Here is a 22,468-nt window from a genome sequence, read left to right as displayed (position 1 = left end):
CTCTTGGGTCGAAATAAAATGGAAGCAGGATATAAAAAAAAGATAGGTATGATGATGATGAATCACGAAGGTGATAAGATGATGATCGTGATTGTGATGTATGATGATAAGTCGATGATGATGAGAAGATGATGTTGATGTAATCATGATGAGATGATGATGGTGTACTAAGTGAATGATAATGATACATAATATGATAGTTAGTTGATAAAGGAAATGAATAGTATTGGGTATTAGTGTTGATAGTGTGAGCATTAATATGATGATTTTATGATACGTATGTTTATGATTTGATGATGATGTTGAAATAATAATGATGACGATCAAGGTAATGGAAGGATTTATTAATGATATTGATAAAGATTGGTGATAATCCGTTAACATGATGATGTTGATGGTGATGCTATGTATGTACATGATGATGTCACATTATTGATATACGAGGAACATGATGATAAACCACGATGAGGTTATGATATAGGGTATCGTGATGAGGATGATTAGATTATTAAGATTATGGTTATGGATCAATCAGGACTAGGGACGATAAGTAAGATAATGATATTAATGAGGTTCGATGATAATAATGGTGATAAAAGGTGATTGTAATATTGATGTAGATGATGATATATGAATGATGTAGAATGATGATGAGATAATGATAATGGTTCCATGACGTTGATGAACGAAACGATTTCAATGATAGATGAGCCATGATGATGATGATTAGGATGGTATAATTTTCATCATCCTTATTATTACATATTATTATTATTATTATTATTAATATTATTATTATTATTATTATTATTATTATTATTATTATTATTATTATTATTATTATTATTATTATTTTTATCATTATTATTTTTATTATCAGAAGTATTAGTATAGTTATTATTATTAGTAGTATTATTATCATTATATATTTTAATAGAAATATTAGTATTATTATTATTATTAGTAAAATCATTATTTTTATAGTTATTATTATTATTAGTATTCATTATTATTAAAAGTATTATTTTTATAAAAATTATCATTTTATTATTATAACTATTATTGTTATTATTATGGGATGAAACGACTTGTTATTTATTATTATCAATATTATTTTATCAAATAACTACTAGTTATATAACACCATATTTATTACATATAATATAACTATATTAACATTTTTATAATAAATATTAATAAATGTAATTAATTAGGTTATTAACGAAAACACAGAATTAAAATAACAATTAATTCACTAATAATATATAAATTTGTTCGATTAGAATTATGTGTGTTAATATATATATATATATATATATATATATATATATATATATATATATATATATATATATATATATATATATATATATATATATATATATATATATATATATATATAATTGATATAGGTTCGTGAATCCGAGGCCAATCTTGCATTGTTCAGTTCTGTCGTATGCATATTTTTACTATAAAATATCGTATAGTGAGTTTCATTTGCTCCCTTTTTAAATGCTTTTGCAATATATATTTTTGGGACTGAGAATACATGCGCTACTTTTATAAATGCTTTGCGAAATAGACATAAGTAATCGAAACTAAATTCTATGGTTGGATTATCGAATCGAATATCACCCTTTTAGCTTGGTAGCCTAAGAATTAGGGAACAGACACCCTAATTGACGCGAATCCTAAAGGTAGATCTACGGGCACTAACTCCCCCCATACTGGAAAATGGTATGCTTAAGTACTTCGAGTTTATATTATACCGATGGATTTCTGTTTTGGGGATATTCTATATGCATGATGTTAATGTCGGTTACCAGGTGTTCAATCCATATGAATGATTTTTAAACACTTGCTAGTGTATGATTATTGAATAAAGGAAATCTTATGGTCTATTAAAATTTATGGAAATGATCGATTATGATAAACTAATGAACTCACCAACCTTTTGGTTGACACTTTAAAGCATGTTTATTCTCAGGTATGAAAGAAATCTTCCGCTATGCATTTGCTCATTTTAGAGATATTACTTGGAATCATTCATGACATATTTCAAAAGACGTTGCATTCGAGTCGTTGAGTTCATCAAGATTATTATTAAGTCAATTTTTTGGATATATTATGAAATGGTATGCATGCCGTCAACTTTCGATGAAATGAAAGTTTGTCTTTTTAAAAACGAATGCAATGTTTGTAAAATGTATCATATAGAGGTCAAGTACCTCGCGATGTAACCAAATGTAATGTATTCGTCCAGATGGATTAGGACGGGGCATTAAATTTGTCGGAGGTGATGTTCGTGTTCTTTCTCACTCTTAGAGTAGATGAGAATATCGTCGATGAAAACAATCACAAACTTATCGAGATAAGTCTTGCATACACGGTTCATGAGATCCATGAACACAGCAGGAGCGTTAGTTAACCCAAAGGACATTACCAAAAATTCGTAATGTCCGTAACGAGTCCTAAAGGCAGTCTTGGAAACATCGGATTCCTTAACTTTAAGTTGACGATATCCAGATCTTAGGTCAATCTTGGAATAGACACTTGATCCTTGTAACTGATCAAACAAGTCATCGATTCTAGGGAGAGAATAACGATTCTTGACGGTTAACTTGTTTAGTTCGCGGTAGTCGATACACATCCTCATTGAACCATCTTTCTTTTTGACAAACAATATAGGTGCTCCCCACGGTGATGAGCTAGGATGATTGAATCCTTTCTCCAGAAGCTCTTGTAATTGCATATATAGCTCTTTCATTTCTGATAGAGCTAGCCGGTATGGTGCCTTTGCAATAGGTGCAGCACTGGGGATCAAATCTATTTGAAACTTAACTTGTATTTGTAGTGAAAGACCAGGGAGTTCATCAGGAAAAACTTCAGGAAAGTCTTTAACAACAGGAACGTCTTTAATACGCCGTTCATCTGGCTTGACTTCCTTTATGTGAGCCAAAATGGCTTGACATCCTTTCATAAGGTACTTTTGGGTTTTGATGCATGAGATAAGATTAAGTTTGGAAGCACTCTTATCTCCTTGGATAACAAGAATTTCGCCAGTTTTGAGAGGAATATTAATTGTCTTATCAAAACACTGGATACTCACTTTCATTGGGGATAACCAATCCATCCCTAAGACTACATCAAAGCTTCCTAGTTCAACAGGCATTAAGTCAACATTGAAGGTTTTATTGGCTAGAGTCAGATTACATTCCTTGTAGATCCGGTCAACTTTTACAAATTTACCGTTGGCTATTTCTACAAGACACTTAGTGTCTAAGGTTTGGGGTTTCTTGTCAAATAAGGCACAAAATTTAGTAGACATATAACTTCTATCAGCACAAGTATCGAATAAAACAGAAGCATAGCATTTGTTCACAAGAAACGTACCCGTGATGAGGTCCTTGTCGTCCCTCGCTTCTTCAGCAGTCATGACGAATGCTCGACCCTTAGCCTTGCCAGCATCTGTAATCTTAGTGATATCCTCCTTCTTAGGACAATTGGGTTTTGTATGTCATATTTCACCACAAGAATAGCAAGTAGGAACAAAGGGCTTGTCTTTAGTTGCAGGAGTATATGTAGTAACAGCAGGAAGTCTACAATTTTTACTCAGGTGACCCATCTTCTTACAGTTTCCACATTGAATATTACACTTCCCATTGTGATGTTTTTCACATCTTGAGCAGTAGGGAAGTTTACCAGCATAACCACCTGTTGTAGTATCACCAACTTTCTTGTTGGAATTCTGACCTGAACCTTGAGCAGGCTCAAACTTTCTTTTGTTATCAATAGCCGTTACTTCGGTTTGTTTTTCCTTAGCATTTCTTCTCGCAGCTATAACCAGATTTTGAGTTATCAACATCGTAGCCTTAATGGTTTCTTTACCAGTAGATATAACATTGCCCTGAATCTGAGGAGGAAGACCGATGATATACTTTTCAATCTTCTTGCTCTCAGGAGTAACCATACTAGGGCATAGAGCAGCTAGCTCCAGAAATCGATTGTTGTATTCCTCAACTTCAAGATTTTTCATTCTTAACTCCCAGAATTCGTCTTCAAATTTTTGGATTTGATTCCTGGGACAATACTTGCCAGCCATCATGGTTTTTAATGTTTCTCAGGGTATGGCTAGAGCAGCAGTCCATCCAACTGTACCAACATATGAAGTCCACCAAGTTAAAGCTCCACCAGATAGAGTTCCAGTAGCATACTTGACCTTGTCAGCTTCACCGCAGTTACACAGACGAAACACAGATTCCATCTTTTCGAACCAATGGTTTAGTTCAATTGGTCCTTCGCTTCCTTTATAGCTCGGTGGCTTACAACTCATAAATTCTTTATGTGAGCATGAGTTAGGAGGGTTTCGTTTTCCGTTATTGTTGTTTTGATTATTGTTGTTGCCATGAGCGGCAGTAAGGAGTTGTTGAAATTGTTCATTTGTGAGAGTAACGTTCGGAGTGTTGGTGTTGTCATTTGGTTGCCGTCCTCCAGCCATTGTTCTTCAATACATAATTACAGTATTAGTTGAGGAGTTATGGTGCAATAAATATAATTTGTAATAATAATCACATAATCACACACATATGGCTAAGGTAAGATAAGTCAAGATATATAACCACTTAACTTGTTATTAAGAACGAATGGATAAATCATCCTTATTAGACAAAGGAAATGAGAAGTACGGTAGGCAATGCCTTTACATAAATGAAATAGACATAATGGATGAAACGAAAATCCTGAGGATTATCAGTCCTTCTATGAAATGGAGGGTTTGTGTTGATCCTTTTTCCCATTCGGGTATTAATGCTTGTGGTGGCCTACTCCTCCGCATATATTGCAAGTAGGAATGGTTGTATTAGCTTTGGTTGCAGAAGTTTGAGTTGTGGGAATCGTAACTCTACAATTTTTGACTATGTGATCCACTTTCTTACATTTGGAGCACATAGCGTTACATTTCCTAAGGTGATGTTTCTCACACCTTTGGCAACAAGGAAGGGTTCCTTTATAGCGTTTGTCGGGTTCACCCTTAGAGTCTTTTTTTCTCTATCTCTTCCCACTTTCTTTTAGCATCTCCTTTCCTCCCAGGTTTGTTAATTAGCTGGTTTGGCATACAAATGGCTTCTTGTATGGTCCTTGGGTTTAATAGGGTGACACCCCTTCGGACTCCATCAGGTAACCCATTGATGTAGTGTTGGATCCCTAGATACTCGGGAGTAGTCATGTGAGGATTTATGAAAGAAAATTCTTAGAATTGGTTGGTGTAGTTTATGAGATCAACATCCACTATTTCCATGTTCCCAAACTCAGGTCTTTCAATACCCTTGTATGTAGGGAGCTGGTAGTTCATGAAATTCTGATATGAATAAATAGTCGAAAGGTTTCGCGGTGCGCTATTGTTGCCATTACTTTGTGCAGCAGCCATCAGTTGTTGGAATTGGGGATATGTCAAGGTGACGTTTGAACCATGTTTCTTCGAAACACAATAAGGTTAGCATTCTAAGGAAGATGTAAGGCAAGAAGTAAAAGTATGGATAACAGATAGCAAGATAATAAGGAATAAGCAATTAAAACTAAATCAGGAAAGGCTATAGTCCTAAAGATTGCTAAGGCACCCTAGCTAACACATAAGGCAAACATAATATGCAATCCTGGTTCTCTATAACAACTCTGCTCTGATACCAATCTGTCACACCCCCAAATAGGGTCGGGGGTATTTGTGACTAATTATATCAAATCAAGCAATTGTATAACGAGAACGACTCTATATGAGACGTTTTATATAACTTTTATTTGAGTTTTTGCAGCGGAAGATAAATAGTCATTTCATTTTATTGAATGAACAAAGCATTAAATGTTTTTAAATGGAATGATAAGTAATGCATGAAGACTCCAAGCATAGCAAGCAATCATCATCAAAGCAGCACATCAACATCATCTAATTACCTGAGACAAACATGCTTAAAAAGTCAACACGAGATTGAGTGAATAACATAGGTTTAATTTTGAGTAAGTTTGTTAAACCACAAGATTTAAATAAAGTCGATATATCATGTATATCAAAAGTATGCCATGAGCGTATAATATCAAACTAAACAATTGTACCCCGAGACAATACATATGTAAATGTCGAGATCATTATTATACCACCAACTGACCTGGGGTCAATGGTTCGAGACGTTGCTCCCAATAGCGTTATTTATAATAATTCCATTTGCCACTTTATCATCTAGCAATTAATGATATTACAAAGCAGGGATTTGTATGTTTCAAATGAACACAATAAAAATACTCATGTTGGTCGCATATAAAATTTGTACTTGTGTCTAACATGTCAAAGCATTTAAAATAAAGCATGTGTCTCACCCCAATGTAAAAACATAAAAATGTAAAAGCGGGGCTATGAAAGTCACCTTAAATAGTTGTTAAAGTATTCCATGCAAGAAAGGAAAGTAAAGCAAGTAAGGGACCGAGATATCAACCTAGAGATAAAATGGACGATCAGATGTTGTCTAATAGACATAAGTATAGTAACTATACTAATGATAAAGGTTTTCTAAAAGAAATTCCATTTTCGTAAAGGTTACTATCTATGGAAAGTTTCCACCTTTAGTAACTTTCCAATTATAGAAAGTTCGAGTTATATTCTTTAACAAGACGTTGTACGACTATCTCAAATCTCGTTACTATCATACAAGTCACTTGAATGATCAATTGTTACCGGGCGCCCAAGATTCTTCACCAGAATCTATGTCATGGCATTCGAAATCCACAAGCAGTTCCCATAAGGCAACAAGGACCACCCTAGGCCATATGTAGCGGTGAGGTTCATATATAGTGCACGTTATCTTGATTATAACCTTCACATATTTATGGGTATAAACTTTATTATATAATTAAGTTAATTATATATAGTTATTATTAGTATTACGTAACTATTAATAGATTTATAATTATATATGTATTACATATCTTAAATTTATGTTTATTGAACTTATAATTTGTAAATAATTATAAATAATGTTCCAAAAGTTCATAAAACTTTTTAGAAATGTTTTAGAATGTAATTAGGTATTTTATAAGTAATATAATATGTTAGTGACAATTTTTAATAATTAAAATCGATTTATTCAATTTTATTATGTTTCGCGTGAATATAATAACAATAAATTATAAATTCGATTTAAATACATATAAAAAATAAAAATTATTTTTGATCAGAAAAATATCATATTAAGGTAAGGAAAACTTTTAAATTATTTTATTTAATTTTTCTCTAATTATTCCTAATTTATATCGTACATACACATATATATTCAATAATTCATTTTAATTACTTAATAATTATAAATCTGATTACAAATAAGTTTATAATATGTTTTCATACTTAATATTAATTGTAGAATAATTATAACATGATATTTATTTTATTTTAATTACATATAATTATAACATTATTTACATATTTCAGTGAAAAAAACTTACCGGAGTAAATAGTAAAAAGTAAAAAGTAAAAAGAAAGAAAAGAATACTTACTTAGTAGTGATTCTTCAAAGAGAGAATGAGAGAAATTTTTGTATGAATTTGAATTAAAAATGAGGGGTATTTATACTTGAAAAAATTAGGTAAAAAGAATAAAATAATTAAAATAAAAAATATTTTAATTTTTAATGGGATTTTAATAATTAAAAGTATTAAATGTTAGGTCATGAGTCATCTACAAAATTAAATAATAAATGTAGTAGTCCATTATAATTTTAAAATAAAAAGTAATTTTTTTTAATTTTTTTAATTAATAAATAGGAATTTTTGTGTAAAATATTAAATAATTTCAGTATTTTACATTTTTAATACATAATTATGATTTATTTCAGTATTATATATATGTTAATTAAAAATTATGATTCTATATAAATTATGATTATTACTTATGGTTTTTATTAGGTTTACAAATGTTATTACATTTTTTTTATTATTGTATTTATTATATTAAAAGTAATATAAAGTTTATATACTTAGATAAATTAAATTATGTTAAATTATATAAATTAATATTATATTATTTATTTAAGCGTACGTTGTAGACTAAAAATTACTATTCGGTCAATGTTTAATTGTATATAACAACCCTTAAATAATAAATACATATAGTGAGGCAAAAAACTTTAGGGTCAATTCAGTAAATTTAGAAGTCGAAAAGTGAGGGTTGTTATAGTACCCTTATCGATTATTTCGGATCGAGATGCCCGTTTCGCTTCTAGATTTTGGCGTTCCTTACAAGAAGCCTTGGGAACACGTTTAGACATGAGTACCGCATATCACCCACAAACCAACGGACAACGAGAACGCACGAGTCAAACCCCGGCGGACAGGTTGCGTGCTTGTGTCATCTGTAGTGACCCGAACTTTTCCATGTTTATATATATTAAATGAAATTATTATTTACATGATTAAGTGTTTCCCACATGTTAAGCAATCAAACTTGTTAAGACTTGATTAATTGAAATATGTTTCATATAGACAATTGACCACCCAAGTTGACCGGTGATTCACGAACGTTAAAACTTGTAAAAATTATATGATGAAATATATATGATTATATATATAGGTAACATGATATTATGATAAGTAAGTATCTCATTAGGTATTTTAACAATGAGTTATATACATAAAATTGAGTTTATTGAATTAAGAAACTCGAAACGATAAATATATAACGATTATCATTATAACAACGTCTTACTAATTACATATGAATCATGTTAAGATATTGATACACTATGTTTAATCATGATAAATGATAAGTAAACATGTCATTAAGTGTATTAAAAATGAACTACATATGTAAAAACAAGACTACTAACTTAATGATTTCGAAACGAGACATATATGTAACGATTATCGTTGTAACAACATTTAACTGTATATATATCATACTAAGATATATTAATATATCATAATATCATGATAATGTAATAATTTAACATCTCTTTAGATATAATAAACAATGGGTTAACAACATTTAACAAGATCGTTAACCTAAAGGTTTCAAGACAACATTTACATGTAACGACTAACGATGACTTAACGACTCAGTTAAAATGTATATACATGTAGTGTTTTAATATGTATTCATACACTTTTGAAAGACTTCAAGAAACTTATCAAAATACTTCTACTTAACAAAAATGCTTACTATTACATCCTCGTTCAGTTTCATCAACAATTCTACTCGTATGCACCCGTATTCATACTCGTACAATACACAGCTTTTAGATGTATGTACTATTGGTATATACACTCTAATGATCAGCTCTTAGCAGCTCATGTGAGTCACCTAACACATGTGGGAACCATCATTTGGAAACTAGCATGAAATATCTCATAAAATTACAAAAATATTAGTAATCATTCGTGATTTAGTTACATGTAAACAAAATTACACATCTTTTATATCTAATACATTTACCAACGACCAAAAACACCTACAAACACTTTCATTCTTCAATTTTTTTCATCTAATTGATCTCTCTCAAGTTCTATCTTCAAGTTCTAAGTGTTCTTCATAAATTCTATAAGTTCTAGTTTCATAAAATCAAGAATACTTCCAAGTTTGCTAGCTTACTTTCAATCTTGTAAAGTGATCATCCAACCTCAAGAAATCTTTCTTATTTACAGTAAGATATCTTTTTAATATAATGTAATACTCATATTCAAACTTTGATTCAATTTCTATAATTATAACAATCTTATTTCGAGTGGAAATCTTACATGAACTTGTTTTCGTGTCATGATTCTGCTTCAAGAACTTTCATGCCATCCAAGGATCCTTTGAAGCTAGATCTATTTTTTTCATTTCCAGTAGGTTCATCCACAAAACCTAAGGTAGTAATGATGTTCACTAGAACATAGTTTATTCTTATATATAAAACTACCTTATTCGAAGGTTTAAACTTGAAATCACTAGAACATAGTTTAGTTAATTCTAAACTTGTTCGCAAACAAAAGTTAATATTTCTAACATGACTTTTAAAATCAACTAAACACATGTTCTATATCTATATGATATGCTAACTTAATGATTTAAAACCTGGAAGCACAAAAAACACCGTAAAATCGGACATACGCCGTCGTAGTAACACCAAGGGCTGTTTTGGATTTGATAATTAAAAACTATGATAAACTTTGATTTAAAAGTTGTTCTTCTGGAAAAATGATTTTTCTTATGAACATGAAACTATATCCAAAAATCATGGTTAAACTCAAAGTGGAAGTATGTTTTTCAAAATGGTCATCAATACGTCGTTCTTTCGACTGAAATGACTACCTCTTACAAAAATAACTTGTAACTTATATTTCTGACTATAAACCTATACTTTTTCTATTTAGATTCATAAAATAGAGTTTAATATGAAACCATAGCAATTTGATTCACTCAAAACGGATTTAAAACGAAGAAGTTATGGGTAAAACAAGATTGGATATTTTTTTGATTGTTGTAGCTACGGGAAATATTGTAACAATTCTATACAAATCATATCCTAGCTAACTTATATTGTATTATACATGTATTCTAATATATTATGTAATCTTGGGATACCACAGACACGTATGCAAATGTTTTGACATATCATATCGACCCATGTATATATATTATTTGGAACAACCATAGACACTCTATATGCAGTAATGTTTGAGTTAGCTATACAGGGTTGAGGTTGATTCCAAAAATATATATACTTTGAGTTGTGATCTAGCCTGAGATGTGTATACACTGGGTCGTGGATTGATTCAAGATAATATATATCAATTTATTTCTATACATCTAACTATGGACAACTAGTTGTAGGTTACTAACGAGGACAGCTGACTTAATAACCTTAAAACATCAAAATGTATTAAAAATATTGTAAATATATTTTGAACATACTTTGATATATATATATGTATATATTTGTTATAGGTTCGTGAATCGACCAGTGGCCAAGTCTTACTCCAGACGAAGTAAAAATCTGTGAAAGTGAGTTATAGTCCCACTTTTAAAATCTAATATTTTGGGATGAGAATACATGCAGTTTTATAAATGTTTTACGAAATAGACACAAGTAAATGAAACTACATTATATAGGTGAATGATCGAAGCCGAATATGCCCCTTTTGCTTGGTAGCCTAAGAATTAGTAAATCGATCTACTAATTGACGCGAATCCTAAAGATAGATCTATTGGGCCTAACGAACCCCATCCAAAATACCGGATGCTTTAGTACTTCGAATTCGTTTTTATCATGTTCGAAGGATTTCCCGAAATGATAGGGGATATTCTTATATGCATCTTGTTAATGTCGGTTACCAGGTGTTCACAATATGAATGATTTTTATCTCTATGTATGGGATGTATATTGAAATATGAAATCTTGTGGTCTATTATTATGATTTGATAATATATAGGTTAAACCTATAGCTCACCAACATTTTTGTTTGACGTTTTAAGCATTTTTATTCTCAGGTGATTATTAAGAGCTTCCGCTGTTGCATACTAAAATAAGAACAAGATTTGGAGTCCATGCTTGTATGATATTATGTAAAAACTGCATTCAAGAAACTTATTTTTGATGTAATATATTCTTATTGTAAACCATTATGTAATGGTCGTGTGTAAACGGTATGTTTTAGATTATCATTATTTGATAATCTACGTAATTCTTTTTAAACCTTTATAGGTAAAATAAAGGTTATGGTTGTTTTAAAAATGAATGAAGTCTTTGAAAAACGTCTCATATAGTGGTCAAAACCTGGCAACGAAATCAATTAATATGGAACGTTTATAATCAATATGAACGGGACATTTCAGTTGGTATCCGAGCGTTGGTCTTAGAGAACCAGAAATTTGCATTAGTGTGTCTTATCGAGTTTGTTAGGATACATTAGTGAGTCTGGACTTCGACCGTGTTTTCTTTAAAAACGATTGCTTAACGCTTTTGTTGGAAACTATATATTATTAACATGTAAATATTATGTGATATATTAACCTCTTAATGTGTTTGATATTGTGTGATAGATGTCTACCTAATAATAATGAAGAGTCGAATATATTTTGGAAAGATTCACAAATTCCCGAAGAGGAACCGGAAGAGGAGGAACCGGAAGAGGAGGAACCGGAAGAGGAGGAACTTGAAGAGGAGGAACCGGAAGAGGAGGAACTGGAAGAAGAAGAGGTTTCGGAGGAAGAAATATTGATACCTATAGTAAATCGATTAAATAAAAGAAAATCCTCAACCAACAGACCAAAGTTAATAATGGTCAATGGTGTTTCCGCCGAGGAAGCAAAATATTGGGAAGATTACCAATTTTCTGATGAATCGGATCCCGATGAGGATTCCGATGATGTTATAGAAATTACCTCGACCCAATTTAATAAAGAGAAAGAAAATAATAAGGGAAAAGGTATAAAAATAGAGAAACCCGATTCCAACCCCGATGAACTTTATATGTATCGGCAACATCCGTATTTCCTAAAATGTAACAATGACCCGGGAACCTCTAAACCACCAGGTTTTTCTAAACCATTGTGGAAAATGACGGCTCGTATTAGAGGAACACCATATATTCCTAGAAAATTAGGAAAACGAACCAAGTCCGAATAAGAAGAAACCAGTGATTCAGATTAGAGGGTTGTAATCATGTTGTGTATTATATGTATTGTAGTGTGCTTGTACTTTTATGTTCTATGTAAAAATTGCTTGTATTGTTTGTTAATTATCTTTTACGAATCTAATCCTTGTCTATTTTACAGTATAAAAACAAAATGGACGTTAAGGGTAGACAACCGAATATTTTAGAAGATCTACCAGAGGATATGATTGAGGAAATCTTGTCTAGAATCGGTCAGAATTCATCAGCATAATTACTTATGGCAAATTTCACTTGTCAAACATTTGAAAGACTTTCCAGAAATGCCTTAGTTTATAAAAGGCTTTCCTTTGATAGGTGGGGTATATCACATTGGGGAGACCGTAAGTTACGCCGTGTTTTCTTTAAAGCGTTAAATGTGGGGAACCCAAATGCAAATTTATACTACGGGTTAAGAACCTATTTTGACTCAACATATCCCAACATAGGATTTCGTGAATTTGAACGAGCTTCTAACATGCAACATAAAGAAGCATGTTATGCTTACGGGTTAGTGATGTTCGCTTCTTACCAAAGTGAGAAAAAGAACATCGGATTGCAGCTTTTAAATAAAACCTTCCCACAAGTGACGGATTCAGTAGTTGGGGTGAGAAAAAGGTTTTTAGATTATTACGGGGCTGTTGGACATTACGAAACCCTCGTCCTTTTGACGACATTACAACATGCTGCCTAGCCAATGGTCATAACGGTTATTTTCCACAAGACCAACGATAGGAAGTCGTCTTAGTAAAACCAGAATGCATGACTTGTTTCTGGACTTATGAATTACGTGTCTTTATTTCCTTTACTGAACAACTTGCGTATTAACTAGATTTATCTTCAAAACTGTCCTGTATCAAAGTGTACTATATTTCATGTTATATGTAATATAGCGATGTTATAAGTTTGAAGAATATTTATATGTGATATAATATTATAATCAGTTTTTCATATGGAATTGTAGTAGTTGAATTGTATATTAGCTACTAAGTATGAACTTAACGGGTAGGTAGTACCCGAATTTAAACTTATAAAACGCTAATATGAAGAAAAAGCTCTTATAAATGAGTTCATATTATGCTACAAAATACTATTGACTACTCTTAATATTCTGTATGATTTAACTCGATTCAGTTGGCTATTTTGAAGGAAATGGCACCTACTACTCGACACACCATGAATATGAGCGAAGAGGAATTTCGTACCTTTTTTACTGCAAATATAGCCGCAGTACAGGCTGCGCTACATACCAACAATAACTCTGAATCTAGCAATGCAGCTAATGGTGCAAGAAATCGTGTAGGATGCTCCTACAAAGAATTCACTGCCTGCAAACCTTTGGAATTTGATGGAACCGAAGGACCAATTGGATTGAAACTGTGGACCGAAAAAGTCGAATCGGTGTTTGCCATAAGTAAGTGTAATGAAGAGGACAAAGTTAAGTATGCTACGCATACCTTCACAGGTACTGCGTTAACGTGGTGGAACACCTATCTTGAACAGGTAGGACAAAATGCTGCTTACGTACTACCGTGGTCGGCATTCGAGCAATTGATGAACGAGCAGTACCGTCCTAGAAACGAAGTCAATAAGCTCAAGGTAGAGCTTAGAGAGTTACGAACACAAGAGTTCGACATTACCACGTATGAATGACAATTCACAGAGTTATGCCTATTGTGTCCGGGAGCATTCGAAGATGAAGAAGAGAAGATCGACGCGTTTGTAAAAGGGTTACCAGTAAGGATTCAAGAAGATGTGAGTTCACACGAGCTCGCTTCCATATAAAAGGCAATTCGAATGTCTCATAAACGCATAAATCAGATTAAGGGAAGAATTAAAGAGCAGGCGGCCGAAGAAGCCAACACGAAATAACTCAAGAGGAAGTGGGAGGAAAACGGTGACAAGAGTCACCAGTACAACAACAATAACAATTACAACCACAATCGCAACAACTATCCCAACAACCGCAACAACAATCGCAACACTAACCGCAATCCTAACAATAACTACAACAAACATCCCAACAACAACAACAACAACTACAACAACTGTTTTAACAACAATAACAATCCCAACAACAACCTCAATAACAACAACGGCAACAAAAACCAAAAACAGCCATGTCATAGGTGTGAAGAAAATCATTAGGGGTTTTGCACGATATTTTGCAACAGGTGTAAAAGAAATGGTCATAGCGCGACAAAGTGTGAGGTCTACGGACTAAAGTTTAACCGAACTAAAGGAACAAATAGTGTCGGAACAAGTAATGCCAAAACGAATAGTGTCGGAGCAAGTAATACCAACGCGGTTTGTTATAAATGTGAATAACCAGGCCACATTATTAGAAATTGCCCGAATCATGGGAATACTAATGGGCAGGGCCGTAGAAGAGTTTTCAATATTAATGCGTCAAAAGCACAGGAAGACCCAGAGCTTGTGATAGTTAAAGCTAAGGGGTATAAAATACTATTAAATTTTAGCAGGAAATACTATTAAATACGATACAATTTTACACAAGATATTTATTTATTTAATGGATATACTTAAACCTTGCTACAACACTTATAGGCAGTGTACCTAATCGTACAGTATTGTAGTGTTTAGTAAGTCCGGTTCGTTCCACAGGGAATTTTTTAATCAAAGCTTAACGCTATATTAGTTTAATTTATAAAAATACGAATATATATATATATAAGTAATATTATTATTTTAAAGGGGGGTTTTTACCGTTTAATGACCGGTTTGTCGATTTTAAAACTTTAGTCGCAGTTAAAACCAAATTTAAAATATTAAATAAATAAAAGACCTAATTTAAAGCGTAAAGTAAATATCGATAATGAAATTGCGATAAATAAAAGTGCGATAAAATAAACTTGCGATAATTAAAAAGTACGATAATTAAATGTGCAATTAAATACAATAACAAAAAATAAAAGTGCGATAATTAGAAGTGCAATTAAATATAAAATAAAGGAAATTAAATATGAAATAAAAGAATTATGCTTATTTAAACTTTCGTAATCATGATGTTTGACGTGTTGATTTTAGTTTTATGCCCATGGGTTAATTGTCCTTTGTCCTGGATTATTTAATATGTCCGTCTGGTTTTTGTCCATAACAGTTCATCAGTCATAAATATAAAGTGCGCGTGTCCTCGTCAAATTATCCTTATACCCGAAGTTAAATATTTCAACTAATTAGCGACTTAAACTGTAACAAGATTTTAATACTTTGTTTAATAATTACACCAGGATGTCGACTGAGTGTAACCCAAGGTTTTAATACTTTGTTATCAATTATGCCAAGTGTCCTTGTACATAATTTCACCCCTGTTTTAATAATTCTAGTGGCTATTAATCCATTCCCGTGTCCGGTTAAATGAACGATTATTCGTACATATAAATACCCCGCCCATCGTGTCCGATCGAGTAAATATGGTTATTTATAGGGACGTCCAATTGTAAATCTTTATATTAACATTAACAAATTATTATTTAGTTAAACAAATATAAAGCCCATTAATAGTCCATAGTCTAATTTCCACAAGTGTCGTTCTTTTGTCCAAACCCCAATTATGGTACAAAGCCCAATTACCCAATTTTAATATTTTTAGCCCAACATCATGATTATTTCGGATTAAATAAGCATAATAATAACTTAGCTACGAGACATTAAATTAAAAAGGTTAAACATAACTTACAATGATTAAAAATAGCGTCGCGTTACACGGACGGAATTTCGCTAACACCCTTACAACATTCGCTAACACACCCTTATTATTATAAATTGAAATTAAAATTAAAATTATAATATAAATATAAATATTATACGTTGAATGAGGAGAAGAAAAAGATGTGTGTTTTTGCATCCAAAACTGGCGAACTTTATAGGACAGGCCTGGAAAAAGGGCTCATGCGATCGCATGGGCTTTGCCCTTCAAAGCCATGCGATCGCATGGCCAGCTGAGGAGGCTCAAAAGTCTTTGTTTTTTTATGCCGACGGTTTTATAATATAATATAATATATATATATATTAATTTTAAGAATTAATTATATATTATATTATATTCATGTGCATAGTTGACTTGTAATTTTTAGTCCGTTGCGTCAAGCGTTGAGAGTTGACTCTGGTCCCGGTTCCGGATTTTCGAACGTCCTTGCGTACAATTCAATATCTTGTACTTTGCGTTTTGAATCTTGTACTCTTGTAATTTTGAGAAGTTTCTTATCAATAATTGGAACCTCTTTGATTGTCTTTTGTACTTTTGAGCTTTTTGGTCGTTTGCGTCTTCAATTCATCGAATCTGCCTTTTGTCTTCACCTTTTATTATTTAAACGAATATCACTTGTAAATAGGACAATTGCAACTAAAAGCTTGTCTTTCTTGAGGAATAATGCTATGAAATATATGTTCGTTTTTATCATTATCAAATATTCCCACACTTGAGCGTTGCTTGTCCTCAAGCAATATAGTCTTGAAATACTAGAATCACTTCTTTATTCTTCACACTTTGTACATCAGTGATTTCTTTACGGCGGTATAAACAATGGTAGTAACGATGTGGTTTACAGTCCCACATGACTATAAAATTTAGATCCATTAAGGAAATTGGATCTTTATGAAAACATTTGATCTTTTGAAAATTAAATCTAGTTTTTACCCTAGATAAGTTTTCCGGAATAACCCTTCACCGGTGTTTGCAAAATATTTTTGTGGGTTTGGTGGGTTTCAGATTTGAAAATTTTAGCTCAAAACTTGTGGTTTTGTGTCACCCACTTGCTAACCTTGTATTAGGAAAGCAACACGTCCAGTATACTTGCTCCGTATATTACCTTTCGATAAACTACCTTCCGGTTGTAAAGGAAAGCGTTGAACAAGCAACTGTTAAGGCAATGTCCCCTGACATGCTTTTAATTATGGTCTATAACGTGTCGGACGCAATTACTATCCTTTGTAGGAGCAATAGTAAAGCTCACCCTTATAATTTTCCGGTCTGGCACAAGGTCCTGTCTTTGACCATGCTATGCAACCACCGTTCTTACGGTTGACACCCGATTTGTCTCAGATGACCTAATGAATTCCAGATGAATTCCTAGGATTTTACGTTCAATGGTAATGAACGCATTGAAAATGGGTTTTAAAAAAACAAATCGGTTTATAATTTGATCAAAATATTTTCTCGTTCAAGCTCGAGTTTAGATATCATTGAATTCCATGAGTTTGTAATTCTCAATCTTTAAGGTCAATCTCTAGGATTGAGTAATATCAGTCTTAAAAGCCGATTTTTGATCTTTAAAGGAGATTATCCTTTCTGGGGATCTGATTCATTAGTCTTATCAAGCTAATTTGCACGGTGCCCCCCATTGTACGAGATAAATCCTTCTCATGGTTAGGATAAATCTGACCACTTGGCGACCCTGTTTTATGCTGAGGTCCGTGGATTTCCTGCTGATTTTAGAGATGACTTTTCTAGATTTTTCATCAACCTACAGCTGGTCTGGACGACAACTTCATGACCTAAATCAAGAAGCGCGTGTCTTTTTTGGAAGACTTTACTTCCTTTTAATGATGGAATTGATTCATCGTGTAGATTCATCTTTCTTTCAAATATATTACAGTAAATCGGGTAAAACTGCTTAGTTTAGTCCAAAGAAAAAGTATCTTCAATTATTTGCTACAGAAATATGTGATATATGTTTAAGATAACTTGGTAATTTTTCCCACACTTGGCTTTTATTTTCCTTTTTATTGTCCTCTATTCCATTTTAAATGAATTTTAACATTTTGGTTAGTTTCTCAATTTATGTCCTTTCCGAGGTAACAATAATTTCGGTGTTAACACCTAGTTTTATCGTTCATAAATATGTATAAACATGATTTTGAGTTCATTTAATTGAAAATTTTGAAAATTTTTACTAGAATTGGGTAGTCAGTATATAAGACTAGGGCTGTTCTTTATCAGAGAGCACTAGATTCTAATACAACTACTACTTTACTAGTATTTCTAATGGTAACCAAGTGTATAAAGTAAAAATTTTAAAATCCGAAAGAATTTAACCCCTTCCCACACTTAAGATCTTGAAATGCCCTCATTTGCAAGAAATCAGTAACAATTTAAATTATTGAGGGTGATTAGCGTAAAAATGATTAAATTTTACCAAAGTTTCCAAACATATTGGCGTTTGGTTGCTGAATGATAAATGGTGCATATCATTTGTTCATTTCGTCTGTTGTCACATCACATTTATTTGTCATCTTGTCGTCAAAATTAGTAGCTTTTGCTGAACTTAATGCCAGGCTTTGAAAATGTGATGTTTTACCCTGTTTTGTACAATTTACAATATACATACATACAAATATAAACATGCATGGCAATTTGAAATGGGACTTAATATCCCACTTTCAAATCCTAAATGTGAAATATTAGTACACAATAATAATAAAAATTATAAAAATTACATAAGTATATTCAATAACATAAGTTTAAACATGAATAAGTAAAAAGATAAAAACATAAAAATCATATAAATAATCAAATGGAACCAAATCAGTCTGGATAGGGGTTCCAGTTCATCTCATCGGGTGGGTTCCATTGTTGGTTATAGGTGGTTTGATAGGCTTGGTTATAATCATACCGGTTAAAGGGTGGTCGGATATCGGGGCTGTGTGGCGGAAAATGAGCAGGTCGAGTAGGTACATAGTTATTTGGTACCTGATATGATAGCTGGCTCATGATTTGGTGCTGATGAACTACCCAGCTATCGTGTTGGCGTCGCCTATAATCCGCGTATAATCGCTCGGAGTTCCACTGCTCTTACATACTATGTCTGGCCGCGTTCGTCATTGCTTCCTCATCTATACGAACGTGGATGTCAAGAATAGCATCTCGAAAGACATCACTAATGTCTTCCGCCTCCTCCATTTCATCGTCTGAGCCTCTCTCTACCTGAGGATGAGATCCCTCATAGGGTACTGCCTGGTTATGTCTACTTTTCAATACCTTAGCACCCACATAAACTTTCAATCCTAAGGGCTCAACCTGTTCTCTACAAAGCTGTAATGGACCCCCTTGGTTCCTATCAACACCTAAATACTCTCCAATGAGAGTAACAAAAATACCTCCTCCTATTATACTCCCTTCCTGCATTCCCTCTACCATTTTAGATAAATAAAAAGCAACACAGTAAGGGATATTGACAAAGCTTCTAGGATCCCGAATACACTTTAGGTAGAATAAATCATGTAAGGTAATTTTTTCTTTATTGTGATCTCTCTGTGTAATCGAGTTAGCCAAAAATCTATGAATAATACGAAGCTCGGCTCTGTCAATATGTGTATAGGAGTGTCCTCCTGCTCGTGTAAAAACATCAAAATGTGACATACGCCTCCAAATGGCGTCAGCGTCAAAGTTACTATCTACCCTTTCACCATAATGAATCAAATTTGTACAATCGGGTAATAGTAACTCACCAGGAGTATATATCTGTAAGGCCCTGGCTATGTCCAGCATGGACATTCTGTACATCCTACCACCAAGGATAAACCTAAGAAATCTTCTATCATCTATTCTAACTATATTTGTATCAAGTGATACAGTACTCATCAACTCAACACACCATTCCTTATGTGACATCCCGTTTTTCCCGTACATATTGAAAGGTACATACTTAATCATTGTACGTTTGTAACTTGCTAGACTATGCGTAAATGTCTAGATATATATATATATATATATATATATATATATATATATATATATATACTTGATAATGTGTGCGAATACAAGTTTATACATGGGCTTTGTTAGCGTTAAGTCTTATGAGACTATTGTTGAAGGTTAGGCGAATATAGGAAGCGAGATTTAAGTGTACGAATTAAATAAAATCAAATTTTGTTTAAGGTTGTCGAAGTGTCCAGGTGACGGCCAATGCCGCGCCGCGACACATTGGGCCGCGCCGCGGCATATAAAGCAAATCCAGATCAGCAATTGGATTAAGAAGGGTCGATTTTCCCCTTATGTGTCGCGCCGCGACAAAGGGGTCCGCGCCGCGGTATTTCAAGCGAACTAGGTTCAGAAAGTGGGTTAAGAGAGGTTGTTTTTCCTTCGTAATGTCGCGCCGCGACATATAGCGCCGCGCCGCGACAACTCTGCAGTTCTGACTCCGATTTTAGCTCAAATTGAATGACTTCAAGGGGAAAATTGGTAATTTCGCGTATAAATCAGATGGGAGCATTAAATCCCAACCACTCATCCATTTCATTTATTTCTTTTCTCTTTTCTTTCCAATTTCTCTCCCAAAACTTAAAACCCAATTGAATTAAAAGCAAGATTTGAGAGTGAAGGATTGAGGGTTGATCTTTGGAGCAAGAATTAAAGTTGTTCCTTGTGTCTCTAGCTACGCGTTGATAGTCTCGGTAAGTTCTAACTCTAAGTTTTGAGTTTTAATTAGTTTATGCTAGGGTTTTGTTCATTTGGAACTTATGTGACCCATTTGGGGTTAAAATGGGCGAACTTGGGTTGTGTTGAGGAAAGAAAACCCAAATGGCCATAACCTAGGGTTTGGTCTTATGATTTGGGGTTATAAATGTTAAATGGCGTTTTTAGTCACTAACACGCTTGTTAAAGTTGAAAGAGATGTTATTTGGGTCATGTTTGACAAGTTTGGTAGTGAAAGTGTTAAATGGATCCAAAATGGGCTAGTTGACCTAGTTTGGGTGAAATGGGTATGAATTAACCTAAGTTTGTGTTAGTTGATGTTAGTAGACTTAATTTACTAGCTTTAGTGATTAAAGTCGGGTCTTGGCCATTTAAGGGCGGTTTTGGTATGGTTGAGTCATTTAATGCGAATTGGGTCATTAAATGCTCAAGTAAGTGTAATGTGGTTAATTCCACTAGTTGTGTAATCGAATGTGTAATTATGTAATTAGGTACTTTGCTTTGAAGCCTTCGGAAGCATTTAAATCACCACCGAAGTTTTAAGGTGAGTGGAATAATTATATGCGTAGGTATATAATATATTTATTTGTGGTAGCGTGAGATGTGAAGTGTCAAGGTGTTAAGACACCACGTTTCACGTGACGAGTGAAGCATCGAGGTGTTAAGATGCCACTCGAGGTGAAGCATCGAGGTGTTAAGATGCCACCTAGGAGTGAAGTGTCGAGGTGTTAAGACGCCACTCCATGTTAAAGGGTGAAGTGTCGAGGTGTTAAGACGCCACCCGAGGGTGAAGTATCGAGGTGTTAAGATGCCACCCGGGGGTTAGTGATACGAGGTGCTAAGTACACTAATGGATGTTATGAACACCAATGGGAAATTCGAGTACCATCCCTTGTACGATTGGTTAACCATGGTTATTGTGTTGTAGTGTAAGCATATTATATTGTACGGTTTGTATATATGCTATTGCATTGCTAGCTTGTGATATTGGAAGTTTATAGTTTATAATTGAGATGATAAGCTAATTGTGTTGCTAGCATGTATGCGGTATGTGTTCAAGTGTTTGCAAGTAAGTATATTATATATGTACGTGTATAATTATTGCATTCACTAAGCGTTAGCTTACCCCTATCGTTTTTTATCTTTTTAGTCGCAGGTACGGATAAGGGCAAAGGGGTTATCGGGCATTAAGTGGCCCTTGATGATGTTTTGTTGAAGCTTGGAAGTTGGCCTAATGTTTTGGGTAGTTTAGTCCCAAACCATGCTCGAGTGTCGTTTGGATTATAAACTATCAATTGTAGTGGGTCAAACTTGTATTGAATTTGATTAATGGCCTTCGTGCCTTTTGTAAATATTTAAATT

At 33.1% G+C, this 22,468-nt stretch overlaps 1 protein-coding gene across 1 annotated transcript in view; it reads right to left on the bottom strand.

Moving 5' to 3' along the window:
• LOC139898376 (uncharacterized) overlaps positions 1–3,436 on the bottom strand; it is an 85,282-nt gene extending 81,846 nt beyond the window's left edge. The window contains exon 1 of the mRNA XM_071881110.1: positions 2,795–3,436. Within this exon, the coding sequence (XP_071737211.1) occupies positions 2,795–3,436 (642 nt within the window). The remainder of the gene's footprint in view (positions 1–2,794) is intronic.
• Positions 3,437–22,468: the final 19,032 nt, after the last annotated feature.

The sequence above is a fragment of the Rutidosis leptorrhynchoides genome, chromosome 1 (assembly GCF_046630445.1).
Source record: "Rutidosis leptorrhynchoides isolate AG116_Rl617_1_P2 chromosome 1, CSIRO_AGI_Rlap_v1, whole genome shotgun sequence".
Lineage (NCBI taxonomy): Eukaryota > Viridiplantae > Streptophyta > Magnoliopsida > Asterales > Asteraceae > Rutidosis > Rutidosis leptorrhynchoides.
Note: the sequence above shows the minus strand (reverse complement) of the source record. Positions and strands in the feature narration are given on the sequence as shown.